Below are 18,385 nucleotides of genomic sequence, written 5' to 3' on the forward strand. Positions count from 1 at the left end.
TTCATCACTCGATTGTGTGAAACAATGGGAATAGAAGCGCGCTTCCAAATTCCTTCAACAACTGCAGATATAACACTTTTTTATTTCGAATACTGACGGTTTTTTTTTAGAGTTAAGATTACGCTCATATCGTAAGAACAAATAATGTTTAATCACTTCTGAGACAGTAGGTAACACTTGAGAGTTCATTTCAGTTGGTGCCCCGAATATTGGACATAAAATTTTGCTTCTCGTGTAATTTGCATTCATTTTCACAACAATTATATGTGTTAAAATTTAATCGGACAAGGATTCTAACACGTCTACGGTCAGCGGTAGCCGAAACGAAACTAGATGCAAGTCGCATCTAGTTTCTGCGACGAAACAATAGGAGCGAAATTATCCCCCCCACCTCCACAGCGCTCACAAACTCACTAGTTTAAGAGCAATTTATGCAGTGTTTTTTTTTTTTATAAAACATGTAATGTTCAATAAGGTAAATTCAATTGAAAGTAATGGATATTATTTTATATTTTTGAGACTGTACTCAGATTTTGGGAAAAAAAGGCTAAATTTACGTTTTTTACGTTACGAAATCGCTAGGTTGTTGAATGAAGACATAAGTTTAGATTTTTTTAAGTATTTTTACGAGAATATGAATGACATGAAGCATCTTTTGGCAGCTATTACAATACCGAGATTTGATTTTTGCAATGTCACTCCACCCTAGTGTACAATCCCATAAATCGACATATAACAACACACTTGCATTTGAGAAAATAGATTTTGTTATAAATAATTATATCCTTTAAAATAATACATATATTTTAATTAAATTTTTTACATGATACTCACCACACCCCAACTATAAAACTATTGTCCGAAATTAATGTCTACTTTTGTAATACGATTCCGTAAACTGAAGTTAACATCAGTGTTGGGCCATTTAGTAATGTATTATTTGTAAAACATGTATTTTATTAGATCACAAACAATTTTTTTTTCTTTTTCGCACAAATCATTACAATAAAAACTTCCGCATCGTCAGTGCGATAAATATATTTTCCTTCTGATAAAATATTATTCCACACAATAGACAAAAAATTGAAGATGGGGAAGACTTGGTTCACATTTCTAAATACATATACATATACTTGGACCCAAAGATATTGGAAGAACGAGATGTGCTATGAGCAGTTCATACTGTGCGGAATTGTTTTGCCCAGTGTCGCCGGTTTTGTTCACCAATACTACTGAACACCTTCGCTTACGCTAAGGTATCCGCACTAATACATAGAACAGATTTCTGTGCGTACACGTCCCGGTAGTATTCAAAGTACCCTAATTAGGTAGTACTCCGCCTACGGTCCAGCGGTCAACATAGCATATCTCGTTCTTCTAATATCTTTGCTTGGACCCTTAATACTACGAATAAATTTGACAAAATTTCAGGTAGCCGATTCGCGAATTATGGAAAAGAAACAAAGCAACCGCAAACGGCACGATAAGCCGCTAAAAAGTAGAACTACCCTTCCCGCAAGAAGTGTGTTACACTTCCTATCTATCGCACCGGAGATGCGAGATGAGTTTTTTTATTTTTTTTATTGATTTTTTGCGAAAATTAAAAAAATTATTTTTGTAATGTAATAAAATACATACAGTTTTTACACATAAAACGTCACTAAATGGCCAACACTGATTAACTTAATTAACACTGACTCGAACCCAGGAACCTTGTCTTTCCGGGACACAAGGAAAGGCAAGGGTCCTGTCCTGGGTTCGAGTCCTAGATGTGACCGTATCCTTTTCTGTTTCCGATTTTCGTTTAGAAATCACTAATATTGTCTTCAATAATTAAATATTACAATTTGAGGTTTCACTCAATAAAGTTATTCCGAAAAATAAATAACTAAATAATTTTATAGTTGGGGTGTGAGAGTACAATGTAAAAAATTTCATTCAAATCGTGTATTATTTTCAAAGATATGTTTTTGTCTTGTTTTCGCCCGCATGAAGTGTGATAATAAGACTTAATTCTTGGACCTTATCAAACCTTGTTCAGCATTCGACTTGAAATTATCTTACTTATGTAAGTTTTTATCGAACATAAATATTTGGCATTGATAAACTCAGTTAATAATGTTCTCTTCTTACGCTGTCATCTCTGTTTATTTTTTCCATTCTTGTGATGTTTATACGTACCATTGTCCATAAAATAATAAATAGACATCAATTTATAAAATGTATATAGCCAAAATACCAAGGAAGAATCTCAACCTTTTCACTGTTTCTGAGATTTATAGGATTGTAAGCAGCACTGTTATGGAATTTATACATTTTCTATGAAAATGACGTTTTGAGTGATCACTTTCTATAATGTACAAACTTTATAGAACCTAATTATTAAAAAAGGAGTTATTTTTTCTCAGTTGGATGTCCACGGTAATAAATTTATTTTAAGTTGACAATCTTGTATATTATATAGTGATGGTTCGTGATTTTCCTTGTACATAACTACTCAAGATTTTGGCATATTTTGCCAAGTTTGCAAAAACGTTTTGAGTGATCACTTGCGATAATGTGCCAAATTTACAGAATTAAATTAAATTTATAGAACCTAAAAATATGGTGTAAACGGTGAAATCTAGATGGATTCATTGGCTTTAAACCGTAGTAAGCAGTTTCATATGTTTGCATATTAATATTATGAGAAATGGTATTAATTAAATAATATGGTAAATTTATATATGACGCCAATGGCTCAAGTGGGTAATAGGATATTTTTACTGTTTTTTTGACTCTCCAAAAAAATTACAATATGAAATGAATGCAATTTTATTTTATGTTACTATGTACATATAACGATTTAAATGTGCCTTTTTTGATTTGGTGCCAAAAGAGTGTTCAATGTTTGTGAATATGATGTTGAAGTCATACCGGCCAAGGTCGGTGATGTGGTCTCATGATTTCAGTAGCGAAGTGTACGGAGTGACTTGTTGACTGAGTTGTTTGCGACGTGAGTACACAACGTGGGTATATACTTGCGTATCCCTGTGGAAGACAGGCCTTACACTCGCCATAAAATAGCTTCATTGGCAAATAAGCACTAATCTATCAAAACCAATTTATCCTATAACCAGTATATTTGTAAATTTAAAATATGGCAACCGATTAATTTTCAAAACTCACAATCATAATTGAGATTGATAAATTTTTTCTCTGCGATTTGGGGAACCCATGCTGTGAGCAAATGTGAAAAACTGTTAGGCCCAGTTGTTTACACGTAACATTGTCATCAAATGGCCATTCAGCTCCATTATGTTTTTTAGACAATTGAAAGGTTCCCGTTAAATGCCGATTCTTCCATTCAAATTGTGATCGACAGAGGACAATTATGATGTTGTTAAGCTTGTCAGCTTATAACAATTTGATAGAAAGCTGAAACGCACCTAGAATCGGCGTTTAACGGGGACCTTTCAAATGTCAAAAAACAAAATGGGGCTGAATAGCCATTTGATTATTTGGTCACATGAGAATTTCTGCGCAACTGGGCCTTAGCCTTCGAGTCATTGTTAAAAACGTAATACTTCGTCAATAAGTAAATATGATCACTTGCAGAAAAACACAAAGCTGATAAAATATTTAGGATCAGAAATAAATAATAAAAAACACTTTTAGTACCGAAAATGGCAATGTATATGTTCCACGGCGTATGTACAAGATATATCGAAACAATTAACTAGCATTTATTTCATCGTTCTTGCACTTTGAGAGGAGTAACTAGATGGTTCAGAAAAGAAAAGAATCAAGTTCGGAAATCATGAGATATGTTATGAAACGTATGATTTGTTTAATTTCTGAACCATCCATCCACGGCGAGAGTGGTTACGTTCCGACAGCACTAAGGATTAGTCTTGGCTTCCTTGGCGGACTGCAGCGCCTGGGTGATGTACAGCTTAGCCAGGCTCTGCGAGCAGAACTGCGAGATGTGCTGGCTGTAGGTGTTGATCTGTCCTGCCACGATCATGGGGTTGAGGCGCAGGGGCACCGGGGGTGGGCGGAACAGCTTGTTGAGGTCCTCCTCCGGTAGCGGGGGCTCATCCTTTGCGGCTCGCGCTGCGTTTTCCTGCGTCCGCTTCTGCACGGCGCGGTGCTTGTCCTGCTGCTGCCTCACCACCGTCTGCTGGAAGCGGTTGAACTTGATGGCCTCCTGGTTAAGCTCGTCCACGCGGTCCATCAGGCTGCGCAGTTGACCTGGGAAAGTACAATTCAGATAAAGTATTGGCTAATTTTAAAACCTTTTGGGAATAAGTCACAATTTTGACAAACTATCCTCCTAGAGTTGATCTATCTGACTGTGCAATTTCTGGGCCTTTGATGTGGAAATATCTGTAGCCCTTTTTACAGTGCCACTCTATCTAATTAGAATAATTTGTGACCTTCTTCCTCCAACTCGTAACTGATCTGTTGTGGCCAGAATGCTAACAGAGACACTTCTCGGTGCCTAGTTTTTTTTTTGTATGGATACTTTCGTTCTTGTCTAGGGAATCCTCAGCATTTAGCTTTAACACCATCGATTGAATTGATTTTTTTGCTTCTCTTATGAGCCGTGTCTTCAAACTTCATGTGACTCGTAGCACAATTTAACATGCCGATCCTTAATCCAACTGCAACATGACCAACAATGAAAACATGACCACCATAACACTAGCGTGGCGGTCGAAAAATCCTCAATGCATGTAACAAACAATTCAATGAATAAAAAAAACTTTAAAAAAAAAAAGAAATGTGGACAGTAATAATTTGCTATTGCTAAGCTGCAAAACCAAATGGAAAATAAAGTGTAAACAACCAAGTATACTGAAGAGTATACCAATGCTTGTATCTCAGGATCAATTTTAATGACTGGTTTATTTGTCAGAAATCATAATATAGTGCACCACTAAACTGCAACCCAAAAACCGGGCAAGTGTCCAACTAAATAAAAACGGAAGATTATAGTGCATACATACAAAATATGCAAAAAAAAAAACGGTATTTCGCAAAAAGGCTATCTAATGGTTTAAAGCTTAAGCTGTGATGTTTAGCATTATAAGAATACTTGCATTTTGTAAACTTATTCAAATAAATAATATTGCACAACGAAACTAAGAGAAACATTATACGACAGTTGCTAGAATACACAACCGAAATGTCCCAAACAAAACAATAATTAACCCTGGTGACTGGTAAAATGGTCTATGAGAGCAAATCGGACAGCAGTATAGGAACTGAATATGTAAGAGCATGATAACCCAACCCGCCGGTGTAAGCTTGGCGCTCGAGTCTAGGCACACGGCGGACTGCTTATGAATACCGGTGAATTATATAACTTCATTTTGTGCTTTTAAGGGGGAAGTATCATAAATAGCGCTAAACATCACTTTGTATTTACCTAGTAACAGGAATACCACTAATAATTTATCTAAAAATTATATAGGGGTAGTTAGAAAAATGTCTTATGTTACCAGTGAATTAACTTTTTTTATCGTAAACTTTTTTATTCTATATGAAATACACATTGCAACTTTACGTAAAACTTCAAAAATGCCTTCGCTGGAAGCAGAATAGCTCCTATCAGAGAGATATGTTTTTTTAATTCCATCGGTCATCTCAAAGTAAATATGATACAGGTCATTTTAAATAAATAAAAAACACTTTAACATGTGTGGATTTTTGTTGTGATTCAATTAAACTTCCCGAATATTTCAATTATTTTCCGTCATACAAAATCCTATGGATGAAATCATTGTCCATGGCTTGACCGAACACCGCTAGTCACTGTCAGTCTCGAGGTGAATTCGGAAGTGAGAGCACGCTTATTTTGTTTATTCTCCAGTCCTCGGCCAACTTTCAAATTTCTAATAGGAATCCAGAGGAGATTGGTGCTATAGCCAAGGGGTAAGTGGAAATGAAATATTATTTATTTTGTAATATATAATTTGAAACTTGTTTTACGGTCTCAACTTTTTTTTTACCTTTTTCAGGTACCAATACGTAAATAATAAAGGGGCACATAAATGGGAAATAATAAAGGGACTCGCGCGTACAGCGCCGAAAGAGACCGCTCCACTGGAGGAAAAGAAGAATAAGGTTTGTCAAAATACATCATTCCGATGGACACGTTTTCTACAAATTTTTACCGACTTCTATCGAATTCGGTAAAACGGAGTAGGTGGTGGCTTGAACTCGGATCTAATTTCAAAATGCATTATTTCGGCATCAATCATAAATTTCTCCAGTTCTCTACCGATTTAGTTCAAAATCGGGATTAGGGAGTTTGGATGTGCACTGTACTCGGATCTAATGTCAAAATGCATAATTTCAGCATCCATCTTGGATTTCTTCAGTTCTCTGCCGATTTAGTTCAAAATCGGGATTTGGGAGTTTGGCATCCATTTTGAATTTTTCGAGTTTTCTACTGATTTGGTTCAAAATCGGGATTAAGGAGTTTGGATGTGCATTGAACTCGGATCTAACGTCATAACTTCAGCATCCAGCTTGAATTTCTTGAGTTTTCTGCCGATTTGGTGCAAAATCTGGATTACGGAGCTTGGAGATGGACTTTGCGAGACTAGTGTGAAGGTGCTTTCAACGATTCTACCGATTCCTTTCAAACTGTCGCTAAGATTGGGAACAATGTCTATCAGTTTTTGTTGTTTGTTTTTGAGGTGTTATGCCGTGTTGCGCTAACTCCTTCTTTAGCCGACGTTTCGGACAGCGTTGCAGTGTCCATCATCAGGGCAGATCCGGTAGATCCGAAGATGTGATCTACCGGATCTGCCCTGATGATGGACACTGCAACGCTGTCCGAAACGTCGGCTAAAGAAGGAGTTAGCGCAACACGGCATAACACCCCAAAAACAAACAACAAAAATGCTTTTGGCCGTGAAAATCTAAAAACTTACCTAATGTCTATCAGATCCATTGATAAATGCACTGAATTTCGTTGATGGCTAATTCCGGGTAGTAGTATTATAAATAAATTATTAAAAAAAATATATAAATATATATATGAGAGAGAGAGAAAATAAATATAAAATAATATATTACCGGTAACATGCATAGTAAGAATTATAGTGTATTTTATACAATGTACAAAAAACTTTTTTAGTAGCCTTAACCACAAAGAAAGCCAAAGTTTTGGCACTTTTCGAGGATATTATGCTAAAAACATGAAAAAAGTATTTTTAACCAAGACATTTAGATAATTTTATATCAATTTTTATCAACTTCTTTATATCTATCTTAGACTGTGTTTTTTTCTTAGTTTATGTACTTCATTCTACTTTTTTGTATATCTAAGTAAATATTGTAAAATATATTCTTTCCCGAGTACGAAAAAAACATTGAAATAAATTTTCAAATTACATTCATGATTTACAAATAAACTTTTCTCCATTTCTATTGCACTAAATATATAATCAAAAAATATTTGTCGTAACTTAATTTTACGTTTTCCCTTTTTTCACACCCATTGCTTTCTGGTAATATTATATTAAAAAAAACAGTTATTGTCATTACACAAACCATACAATCAAATTTATGAAGCAAAAATCTTTTCCAAGTCAAAACACGATTAGATTCTATGTGACTTTGAGTAAAAAACTGAGACGTCAAAAAAGGTCCAGGGCGTAAAAGATGTGACTATATATCCATTATTTTGCTAGCATGATTTTTATTCTGTCAAGTTGTTTCCATTATTTAGTAAATAAATATAAATTTTATAAAGCACGTGTATTTTTATTTCGTATTTTATCAAAACCGTGTCAATCATCCCCCTATCTACTCAAAAGACGCGGTGTTGGTTTTGAAACCGCAGCTGTTCTAGCGGCCGACCGATTCATTTACAAGTAGCAATAATACCTAACTGTACTGAAGTCGAGATTTGATACCGTCCCCTTAACTGGTAAAAATAATGGTAGATTATGATAGTAGGTGTCGGATAATTGAGTGGTAGATTACTGAGAGAACTGTATTGGATAATTTGTATAGCGCTGTGTAATGTTTTTAAAGTTCCTCCTTGGTTTTTTATATATCAAATTGAATTAATATAATTTCTTCCGTCTGATTTGCAACTTCTCGCGGTTCATCAACCCTTCAATCTTAACGAACTAATATGTCACGTTGTGTCAATTTTTTGTTTCGACAGTGATTAATTCATTGAAGGATCCTTTTAATTGGTTGTGGTAACTTTGGTTCTTTTTAGATGAGGCGTGTTACATTCTGTACGGTTTGAAAATAAGACAATGACCGACTACCCTGATTTTAACTACCTTTTCCTACCTTGTTTGCTCGCCCAAACGTTTCAGGTTGCTGCAGTCGATAATGTGCTAATATAATGAGACAATTTAATACAATTAGGTACATGAAATTCTCTATAGACAATTCAATTCAAGATGCACAAGATTCTAGGTTAATGATTTGACTATGGATTGTTAGTTTTGTGAGTTATTTCTATGAGTAGGTATTTTTGGGAATAGCTAGAGACAAAACATGTGTTGCTTTCGATTGGTCTCCGTCCAAATCCCATCCATCAACGTGACCAGCTCGAGAGCAGCCAAATTGATGGTCCAATCCCAACACCTCCAGAAATTAATTGAATATCGCTCAGCGACAGATGAAATAATGACATGTTTTGCCTCCTGCCGGAGGGTGATGAAGGTGGGATGTGGGTCCTTGTTGGTAAATGATGATGTTGATGATGATGATGATTGAAGAAGATTCATCTTATACCGTTAGGTACAAGGAGCTGCTCCGGTTCGGTGGCATGATAGCCTGATGTCAGGAACCATTTGGGTCACGTGGGTAGCGCGAGGTTTAGGTCGCGTCAACCTCCCCCAAATCGATGATGAGTCAAGCTTCGCCAGCATGCCAAAAGTTAGGAGTCCACTCTACTAACCTCAAACATAAACATATACTGAAGTGGTTTGCATCAGCAACGTCAGGGGTTCGGAAGTCCCGTGAACACCCCTCTGGTTTACGCTCGTAAGAATAATGATGAATTCAGCTTCAGTTTGTTCGCCTTCGCCTCTGCAGTCACGCTACTCCAAATAGCTCCTGGCTCCAGTCTATACAGTTTCTCGTTCCAGTAGAGGTAATGACACATATTTATCATATGTACAATACAGAACATACTTCAAGTCTTTCGTCCACACTCAAAATAGTCATTTCAATATTTAATTTGAATGAGGGCGTCCATCCGACATAACGAATGTTTCCGAGACGGGAGATTTTACCCCACTTTAAAGTCATGGTCATTCGCTCTATCGTTTGTTACCCTCCGTTCGCTTCAAATATCAAAGAATGGTAGAAAATGATATCCTCGACTTCCGGCGCTAAGGATCAGGGATACTGGAATCATCAGGTCGTGAATCTGAAATCATCCGATCTCCGTCAGCTCAAACGGTTTCAGTCGGAGTCAATTCCCAACCTAATTCTGGATGACTTCTCCTCCTATAGTGGGGTAAGTGTTTATTGAATTTGACAGGAAGGACGTCAGAAATCGCCGAAACAACTTCATATTCGTCACGATCCCTTCGTTCTGCGAGAAAATCCTCCCCATACGTCAGAAAAGAATAGCATAGCCATTATCCGCTTTGTTCCTTCGTCTACCAAGCTGACTCAAGTAGGAAAGCCCATTAGCAATCTTCGTTCCCTTCGATTGGAACTCCGTGAAAGCGTCCTCTCACCAGCTGAAAATACTCGAAACAGGGGTCTATCCAGGGTAACCATCTTAAGCTGGTCCTCCAACACCTTCGACAGAAACCGATGCTTTTACGGGAATAACTCAACCACACCAAGAGCACGGGAAAAGGCCGGCGCTGCTCTACTGAAATAGACACTATCTCGGTACCCAGGGTTATCGACTTTGCTAACACAAAAAGTTCCTATTAGGCAAGCCAATTACCAATTTCGTTTCCTTCGCTTTTGTTGCTTTGGTAAGATAGGACAGCCTACGGAAAATTTGTACACTTCGTCCCCAAACTAAACTTATACGAATTGAAAATCTCACTTAACAGAATAGGGAAGCCAGACAGATGTGTTCTCTCGGCGGCTGCTTTCTATCCGCTGTGTTAATTCCGCGAATAACTTTGATAATACCAAATATATTGGATGTCCAAGGAGAATACGATAACTTATTGTTAAATAACAGGTATTGAAGCATATAATTAACCGTTCCATTCGTTACCACTCCGCCTATAGGTATCTGATTGCTTCGACTAATAACCGCTCGCCGGACTATAAAAACACCGCATAAATACAATGGTTTGCATTTTACAAATTTTTGACGCTAAATATACTACTTAGAAGTATTAGAATTCATGTTAAATAACGAAAGATACCCAACTCGTAAACAATGCCTATTGTGATCCCACTTTAGGTGATTTATGGCCCCTCCCGCCAAAGGGCCCGGACTCAAAATTCCTCTGTTGAAGATTTTAACATAACTACCTATAGCATTAAAGTCAAATACTCCTACTTCAAAATACGATTGTATTATTTTATTTATTGGAACGCATTTATTTCTCTAAGAAATCCACAGGAAATGAGGGTTAATAATTAGATTATAATGGGACTTACCAGATCATCTCAGTGCAATCCAAATAATTATAAAAAACCAAACACAGTCACATGCAGTAAAACACCCATGCTGTTAGAAAAACCACTCTTTCTACACTAAATGACTTTAGCCGTGTTCGTGTCATAAATCATAAATTCTTTGTTGACGCATCTCCTAGCTTTTAATCGACTTGACTATACTACAACGCTGACCGATGCTGGCTATCGACTTCCTTCTCCCGTTCTTCCACGCTGACTGTCTCGACCGTCTCTCCGCGCTTTCAAATCCAGACTCCCTTCCCAAACCAACCCCGCCTTTCGCCATATGAGATATCTAATTTATGTCTTTTGAATTCTCGAAATTTCGTGTATTCAAGGACAGAAACGCACTAAAAGACCCCATCAATTATGAGCTCTAGAACCCGTCACATTAATTTAAATCGTTTCAAAACCAATAAATTGTTACTTCTCAAGTAAACTGTCCAATTCTTTGTTCAAAGGATGAAACTTGACCCTTCCAGTCCAGTGGCGTGTCGGCCTACCAGTTTTTAGCCTCTTTTCAAATTACCAACCTAATTCTAGGATGTAGTAAATAATTATGATGTAATAGTTTTATTTTTAAATCTTCTTGCGAGATTTTAATTTACTTAGGCAAATTCCAAACTCGTCCTGTTAAAATGTTATTTACCTCGCTATTCATAATTATAATTCGTCTAAATCCTTAGAAAAATTACGTAACTATATTTAACGGCATATTTCCTACTTAGAAAGGCCACTTAGTAGCATTGCTTAACGGAGAGAAATTGTTTCTTATTGATCTTGTTTAGGGTTTTTTTCTATCCGCCCCCCCAAATGGCAAATTCGCTACTACTGCACTAGACTAAATCTGAGAATTTCGAAGTACCATCACGGAGGTCTTCTGCTAAATGCAGGACATGTTCCAAGTTTTTTTCCTAGTACCATAAATTTAAGCACTTGCTCTTAGAATAACTTTAAGGCCAACATCTGGAAGTCTCTATCTCGTGAGATCAACTGAAAAATTCTTTCCCACCATAATAAATCAATAATAAAAAAAATTATCCCAGGGCAAGTTCATCACAGCTGTGTGAAAAAATTACCAAAGACGCCTAATAAAAATACACAGCGGCTCATTTTATGAATTAGTCATATCCAGACCTAAGGAACACAAATTAGAAGGATGAAAATGTACATATCATTCTTCTGCTTGTAGTGCCCTTCCCTACTGAAGATTGACAATCTTCATCCTTCATGCCGCCCGAAACAATCCAATAACCAAGTTGATATTCCTCACCTTCCAGAACGGAAGCTGTACCCAGATCCAAGAACCTGCAACCCTCCTCTTCGGGCACCATCTCGGCCAGCTCTGACATCATGATGTTGGTCAGCGGCGAGTTGCGGATCACGATGGGCACCTCGACAAACAGGGTCTCGTAGCCGATCTTCAGGTTCCTCAGCGCCTCCGGAGTGAACTCTCCGTCCTTGTACATTGTTATGGCCTGCGGAAAAAAGGATTTTAACAAAGATACCAGATGGATTAGTGATAATTTTTTTTTGCTAAACGGTTTTTGTTGAAAATCACTCCAAGACACAGACATAGGAATTAATAGACGAGAAGATAATGGCGAGGGGTAAAATCAACTGTTGAAGAACGAAGGGAGTGAAGCTGACTGTGATTCGTCAATAAATCAATCTGACAGTAAATAGGCATCTCGCATTATAATATCACCATTTACTTCTTAAAAGTAAAATCTGCTTTTGAATGAATAGACATTTTTACATGTGAGCGCAAATTACTCGCCACGTTATGAACAAATTTGCGAAGTCGAAATTCGGCAAAAAAATTCGGTTCTATTTTCAGAGTCGAATATTTCGTTTAAGTATTTAGTTAAGACACTTTTATAAATGTTCATAATTTACTTCCCAGCAACCAACCAGCTTTGTGTTTCGCGTCCAGACGTTTCTCGATGTGATAGTAACAACTGATTCATATTATACGATGTGAATATGCTTAAAATAAAGTAAAATAATGCTTATATATGGAATGTAATACGACAATTGGGTTTATTCTCTTTTTCACATCTATTTTTACAAGTTTTCATAGTACAAGTCAACATTTTGCCGTGTTATTTCGTAAAATGAACCGATGATGCCTCGACCATAGTTCGCACAAGAATGATGACGTCACGTTTTCAAATTTTACTTGAGGCCATACGCGAGCACAGCCGGCTCCAATGGAACCGGTATGGGGAGTGGGGATAATACGCTTTTAATCACTTAGGGCAGGTCTACTAATATTCATATGTCTATGCTCCAAGAGCACTTTTTGTTTAGAGAATCAGAGAAAACACTAGTTCAAAAATATCAGATTTAAAACTTAAGCATGTCCCGAGTGCTGACGGCAACTATTCGTGTAATGTCTCCGCTTTAAGCCTTCAGGCTAATTTGTTCGCTTTTGGGAACAACATAGTCTCACAGAAATCATATCTCCCTTTCTGTCACGGTGAGAAACATTATCTAAATGGTGTTAGAAAGAAAAATCTAGAAATTAACCACAGAAAAATTAAAAGGCACCTTTATGATACCAAAGGTTCATACTGCAAATTGAAAAAAAAAACTTATGAAACTTTGTGATTTTTTTATAAATTATATTATGAAACAACAACAAAAAGTGAGGTGACAATAATGTTTGTAAAACATTTGTCTAATAAAATGAAAGTATTTTGTTGTATCAGTAATTTTAGTCTCAATTTTAATTAATTTTTTTCAATTTTGTATTTCAAAAAACATATGTTTATTTCTAATAATAAAATTTTAAATCACCTTTCAAAAACAGTTTTTAGTTTTCCGATACGTTCAGAAATATTCCATTTATTTGGATTTTAACGCAAAGCGGAAATACTCTGACCTTTTGTCAAAATACACCTAGAGGCCTGAGGAATTAATAAATAAATAAAATAAACATTGTTACTGTTAACCATAGATATATGAATATTAGTAGACCTGCCCTAAGTGATTAAAAGCGTATTATCCCCACTCCCCATACCGGTTCCATTGGAGCCGGCTGTGCTCGCGTATGGCCTCAAGTGAAATTTGAAAACGTGACGTCATCATTCTTGTGCGAACTATGGTCGAGGCATCATCGGTTCATTTTACGAAATAACACGGCAAAATGTTGACTTGTACTATGAAAACTTGTAAAAATAGATGTGAAAAAGAGAATAAACCCAATTGTCGTATTACATTCCATATATAAGCATTATTTTACTTTATTTTAAGCATATTCACATCGTATAATATAGATCAGTTTTAGAAACATATACTATCACATCGAGAAACGTCTGGACGCGAAACACAAAGCTGGTTGGTTGCTGGGAAGTAAATTATGAACATTTATAAAAGTGTCTTAATAAATACTTTAACGAAATATTCGACTCTGAAAATAGAACCGAATTTTTTTGCCGAATTTGGACTTCGCAAATTTGTTCATAACGTGGCGAGTAATTTGCGCTCCCATGTAAAAATGTCTATTCATTCAAAAGCAGATTTTACTTTTAAGAAGTAAATGGTGATATTATAATGCGAGATGCCTATTTACTGTCAGATTGATTTATTGACGAATCACAGTCAGCCTTACGCCCTTCGTTCTTCAACAGTTGATTTTACCCCTCGCCATTATCTTCTCGTCTATTAATTCCTATGTCTGTGCTGTTAACATTTTTTGTAATTGTAAATATTGCATGTCAAACCCTTGTTTATTTGGCAAAACGATATTTATTTATTTATTTTATTGATACATGATTTGGAGAGTACATGTGGTTTTTTGTAATATTTCACCCTCCATGCTAGGGGATGACCCTGTGTTATGGCGGGTGAATTTTACAGTTTGCGGACATAGAATCTATACATTACTATAATATGAAAAAGAAAAATAAGAAAAATTATGTATGGCTAGTTTGGGTTGCAAGAAGAGAATGGAGAAGTTAGAGAATTATAAGAAGATGAAAAATTTGAGATATTATTAGTAAATAGATCACACTAATTAATTATGTACATACTATATAGCTTAGTTAGGGAATAAGGATATATTATGTTTTGTCTGAAAGGTGATTAAATTGATAGAGTGTAAAATGAATGGGTATTGTAGTTTTCAGGGATAAGGTAAAAGATTTTAGGTTAACCTGAAAATTTTAGTAAAAATATTAATGTAGATATGTAATATAATACATGGGGGAAAGGGGTTGAGTTAATTTATACAATGGTCGGTTATCATATAAATTTGTAAGTCCCGACAAGTGGGAGAGGTAACAGTTTTTATGGTCTCCGAAGAGTCATCTTTCACAATGTATGTATTAATATTTATTATAAACAAACATCAATGGATGCTTTAGGCACATTAAGATGTGAAAAGTCATTAGATTAAATTGAAAAGACACTCGGACCAGGGAATTAGACCACATGGTCCGATGAACGTCTCAAAAAGCTAGGATTTACTGACCTGAGGAGTAAGTCGGTAGGCCTTGAGGGTGAGGAAGCCTCTGGCGGACTTCTTGGTGTCGTATATGACCACCACACTCTCGTCGATGGAGGTCTGGTAGTGGTACTGTGACTCCAGCAAAGGGAGGCTCAAGAAGTTGCCAACATCAGCACTCTGGTACCTGGAAAGGAGAATTACAATGGTTTAGCACATTGCTTGTACAGTGAAACCTTTATCGCTTTTGAAGGGTCCTATTAAACTAAACTATGAATGCAAAAAAAAAAGCAACATTCATACTTAAATGTTTAGTATTCAAAAAAAAATTATGCACATTCCATATACCAACGAATGTATTTAAATTAAAATGCCTGACTGCATCAGCAGTATTTTTTTTCCATTTCTTTAACAATTTATAATTTTTCTTGAAGAATATGTTCTTCTTTCACCAGACTATTAATTTTTAAAATGAAAAATTAGAAAGTAAAAAGATGCACGCACATAACCTACGAGGTTTTGACGTAACGCTGTGTTTGAATGTCTAATGATAGCTAATGTCAGAACAGCCCCGCTTCGAATCAAGTAGTACAAAAACTGCATGCTTTAAATGATGAATGTGATAAAACATTGCACAGTAACGATTGTTTTGTATGAAAATAATTTGCGACTGGAAGATAGAAAAGAAATAAATAAAACAAATAAGGGAAGACGATTATTTGAGGAACGATCAATCAAGATTTTACTGTAGTTGTATTTCTGATACTATAAGCAACAAAAAAGGATGACTGTTTTTCTGAAAGCGGCTTGTTAAGAAAACCTTATCGAAAATATACATTTTAATGTATATGTAATATGCTTTTGACCATTGGTTTGTTTCAATAAAAGTATGACAAGGAATAAATATTAGGCTGAAGCTCTTTGGCATTTCTAAGAATTTCTTAAAGACAAGTTCAACAAAAACCTGTGATTTATAAACATTGGGTTATGTGATGAGTATGCCATTTTTTAATAAATCCAAGAGTAAATATTTCACTAACCAACGCACATTAAATAGGCACATATTATGGAAATTACACTTTGTTTCAACTTGATTATTACAAGAACCAACTATTTACGTTCGGATAGATAATAAAAGACGCATTATAATTACATTTTTAATTCAATAAAATTTCCAAATTCACCTTATAAAACAATACCTTTGCCGCCATTTTTTACTCTCTTTTGTATGGAATGACACTTGCGATAGTTTCGTTTCAATCTAAATATGTATAAATTACTTCATTAAACTAAGAAACTAATGACCTATTTAATTAGTAAACTGTGCTTAAAAGTCTGGCGGTTGGGGAAATATTTATCAAGCTAAGGTCACATCGGGAATAATGGCAGAATAATAATTGTTTTTATCATAAAGTAAATAACATCCTTGGATGGATCTGAATCTGTACCCATAATTTGTGCACATTATATCTAAAACTGTGTTGTAAATGGGTTAAGTGTATAATAGAAATATAACTGACAGCTGAGTCATTGAATCGTGAAATTGATGTATGTTGTTTATAAAACTTACCATCCGACATGGAAATGATCGACGTTTACACGTCTAAGTCTCCTCATCATGTCCAACTGGTACTCCTCCTCATCCATATTGTCATCACTGTGCTTGGGGAATGGGAAGCAGTTGGTAATTTCCAGCCGGTTTTCCACAACCAATCCTAAAAGAGCCCCCTGGGCCACTTCCATGTTGCTACATGACTCTTCGTGGCAGTGCTTCACTATTTTCATAACAGCCTAGAATAAAACGTAAATACATTGCATTTACATACATTTTGCAACGACTTCGTGACTGAAGTTTCGTCCGCCAAAACATAAGTGCCACTAAGCGGACGAGTCTCAAAATATGGCAAATAGGTAAATAATCGTTTAGTAAGTAAACATACCAGTCCATCGGCTTGAACGTACGCCACAGTCGAATCATTTTCGGCTACACGCCTAGGTGCAGGGGTCCGGCTGGCCATTTTGAAGTAAAAGAAATTTGACAACTAACCAAAAAATTACACGCGATGGCGGGGAGTCGCCATAGAAAAAATCTATTGACCATAGATATACTCTTACCCATAAATAAACCATTCATGACCAAAAAGCCCCATTCGATCATACTTTGAAGCCGCGGGGTGACCCCTCGGAAGATGCATGAAAAATGCCAAACCTACTTAAATTTTTTAATGACATATCCCATTCCTTTTCTCATCAAATACTCAAAAAAACATAAACATTTATAACTGCACTAACAACACACACATAGATGTAACGGTGCCCAACTATGCATACAAGTTATTCAAAAACTTGTCATACAAGATGGCTGCCAGGCAATTTCCCCTCACTTTTGAATTTAATGCCATTCATAAAAATTGTACGAATGCTCTGTCCATGTCTTTTTAGGTTCATGCTCACGATATAATATTGACTCTCATTTCAGATTTGAGACCAATGTCTACATAAGGAGTAGGGAACCTTTTTGCCGTCGAGGGCCATTTGGATGTTTGTAATATCACTCACGGGTCGCACTAAGAAATTAATCGTGGGGGGGGGGGGTGTTGGCATTCTCGATATATTATTGTAGGTAGATTTTCAAAAAATTTAGTAGATTTTCAAAAATTTCCGTAGGATTTCTACAAATATCGGTAGATTTTTGCCGAAATCGGTAGATTTACCGAAATTTCAGTAGGTATGGCATCGCTGTCCGTTATTGCGATATATTGAGCCTGAAGGGCAGGGGAAGGAAGTAGATGTAGAAAGAGGAAGGTTGGGAAGTCTTGCCAATCTTCAGATCTGGCCACCAAACATGGCTAAAGTCAATTTAAGTAGGTTTGTTTTATTTTACAATATTTCCGGCTAGCTTATATGTTGTTCAAAGCAAAAGCGTTGCTATTTTGTACGCCTTTTAGGTTGTAAATGATCGTTTTAACATTGTGCTATTTAGTTTAATGATTGTTTTATAATGATACTTAGTTCGTTATTTAGATTTTATAAAGTTATTTGATAGTTTTGGGCAATAATTTGTTGAGATATCAATTACCTTATTAAAAGTGCTGCTCCTAGCCTATACTAACCTAACTTAACATTTAAATATATTATTTATTTATTAAAAAAAACATGCCTAACTAATTTGCAAAGAGTAAATGTTAATAACGTTTCTTCTAGCCACTCGTATAGTATCAGGAATACCAAACTAAGAAAATATCATCGACAGAAATTATTTTAAATGGCTGCCATCCCATATAACGAAAGTTATGTTAATTGTACGTAATTGAA

The 18,385-nt window shown here is 35.9% G+C and overlaps 1 protein-coding gene across 1 annotated transcript; it reads right to left on the bottom strand.

Moving 5' to 3' along the window:
• Positions 1–2,798: 2,798 nt before the first annotated feature.
• Positions 2,799–17,169, bottom strand: eIF3h (eukaryotic translation initiation factor 3 subunit h). Its single transcript, XM_089651288.1, has 5 exons — positions 17,011–17,169; positions 16,641–16,861; positions 15,098–15,257; positions 11,894–12,098; positions 2,799–4,233 (listed from the first exon to the last, which is right to left on the bottom strand). Exons 1-5 carry the CDS (start codon positions 17,086–17,088, stop codon positions 3,881–3,883), a joined length of 1,017 nt encoding a protein of 338 aa, XP_089507414.1. The 5' UTR covers positions 17,089–17,169; the 3' UTR covers positions 2,799–3,880.
• Between the last annotated feature and the right edge of the window lie 1,216 nt (positions 17,170–18,385).

This window comes from Hesperophylax consimilis, chromosome 4 (assembly GCF_061612785.1).
Source record: "Hesperophylax consimilis isolate HC1 chromosome 4, BYU_Hcon_1.0, whole genome shotgun sequence".
In the NCBI taxonomy this organism is placed as follows: Eukaryota; Metazoa; Arthropoda; class Insecta; order Trichoptera; family Limnephilidae; genus Hesperophylax; species Hesperophylax consimilis.

Coding starts and splice junctions, on each gene's coding strand:
- eIF3h (XM_089651288.1), bottom strand. CDS start 17,088: ATGGCCAGCCGGACCCCTGCACCTAGGCGTGTAGCCGAAAATGATTCG. Junction 15,258..16,640: donor GATCATTTCCATGTCGGATG/GTAAGTTTTATA, acceptor TCTCCTTTCCAG/GTACCAGAGTGCTGATGTTG. Junction 4,234..11,893: donor TACAGCTTCCGTTCTGGAAG/GTGAGGAATATC, acceptor GTACTTTCCCAG/GTCAACTGCGCAGCCTGATG.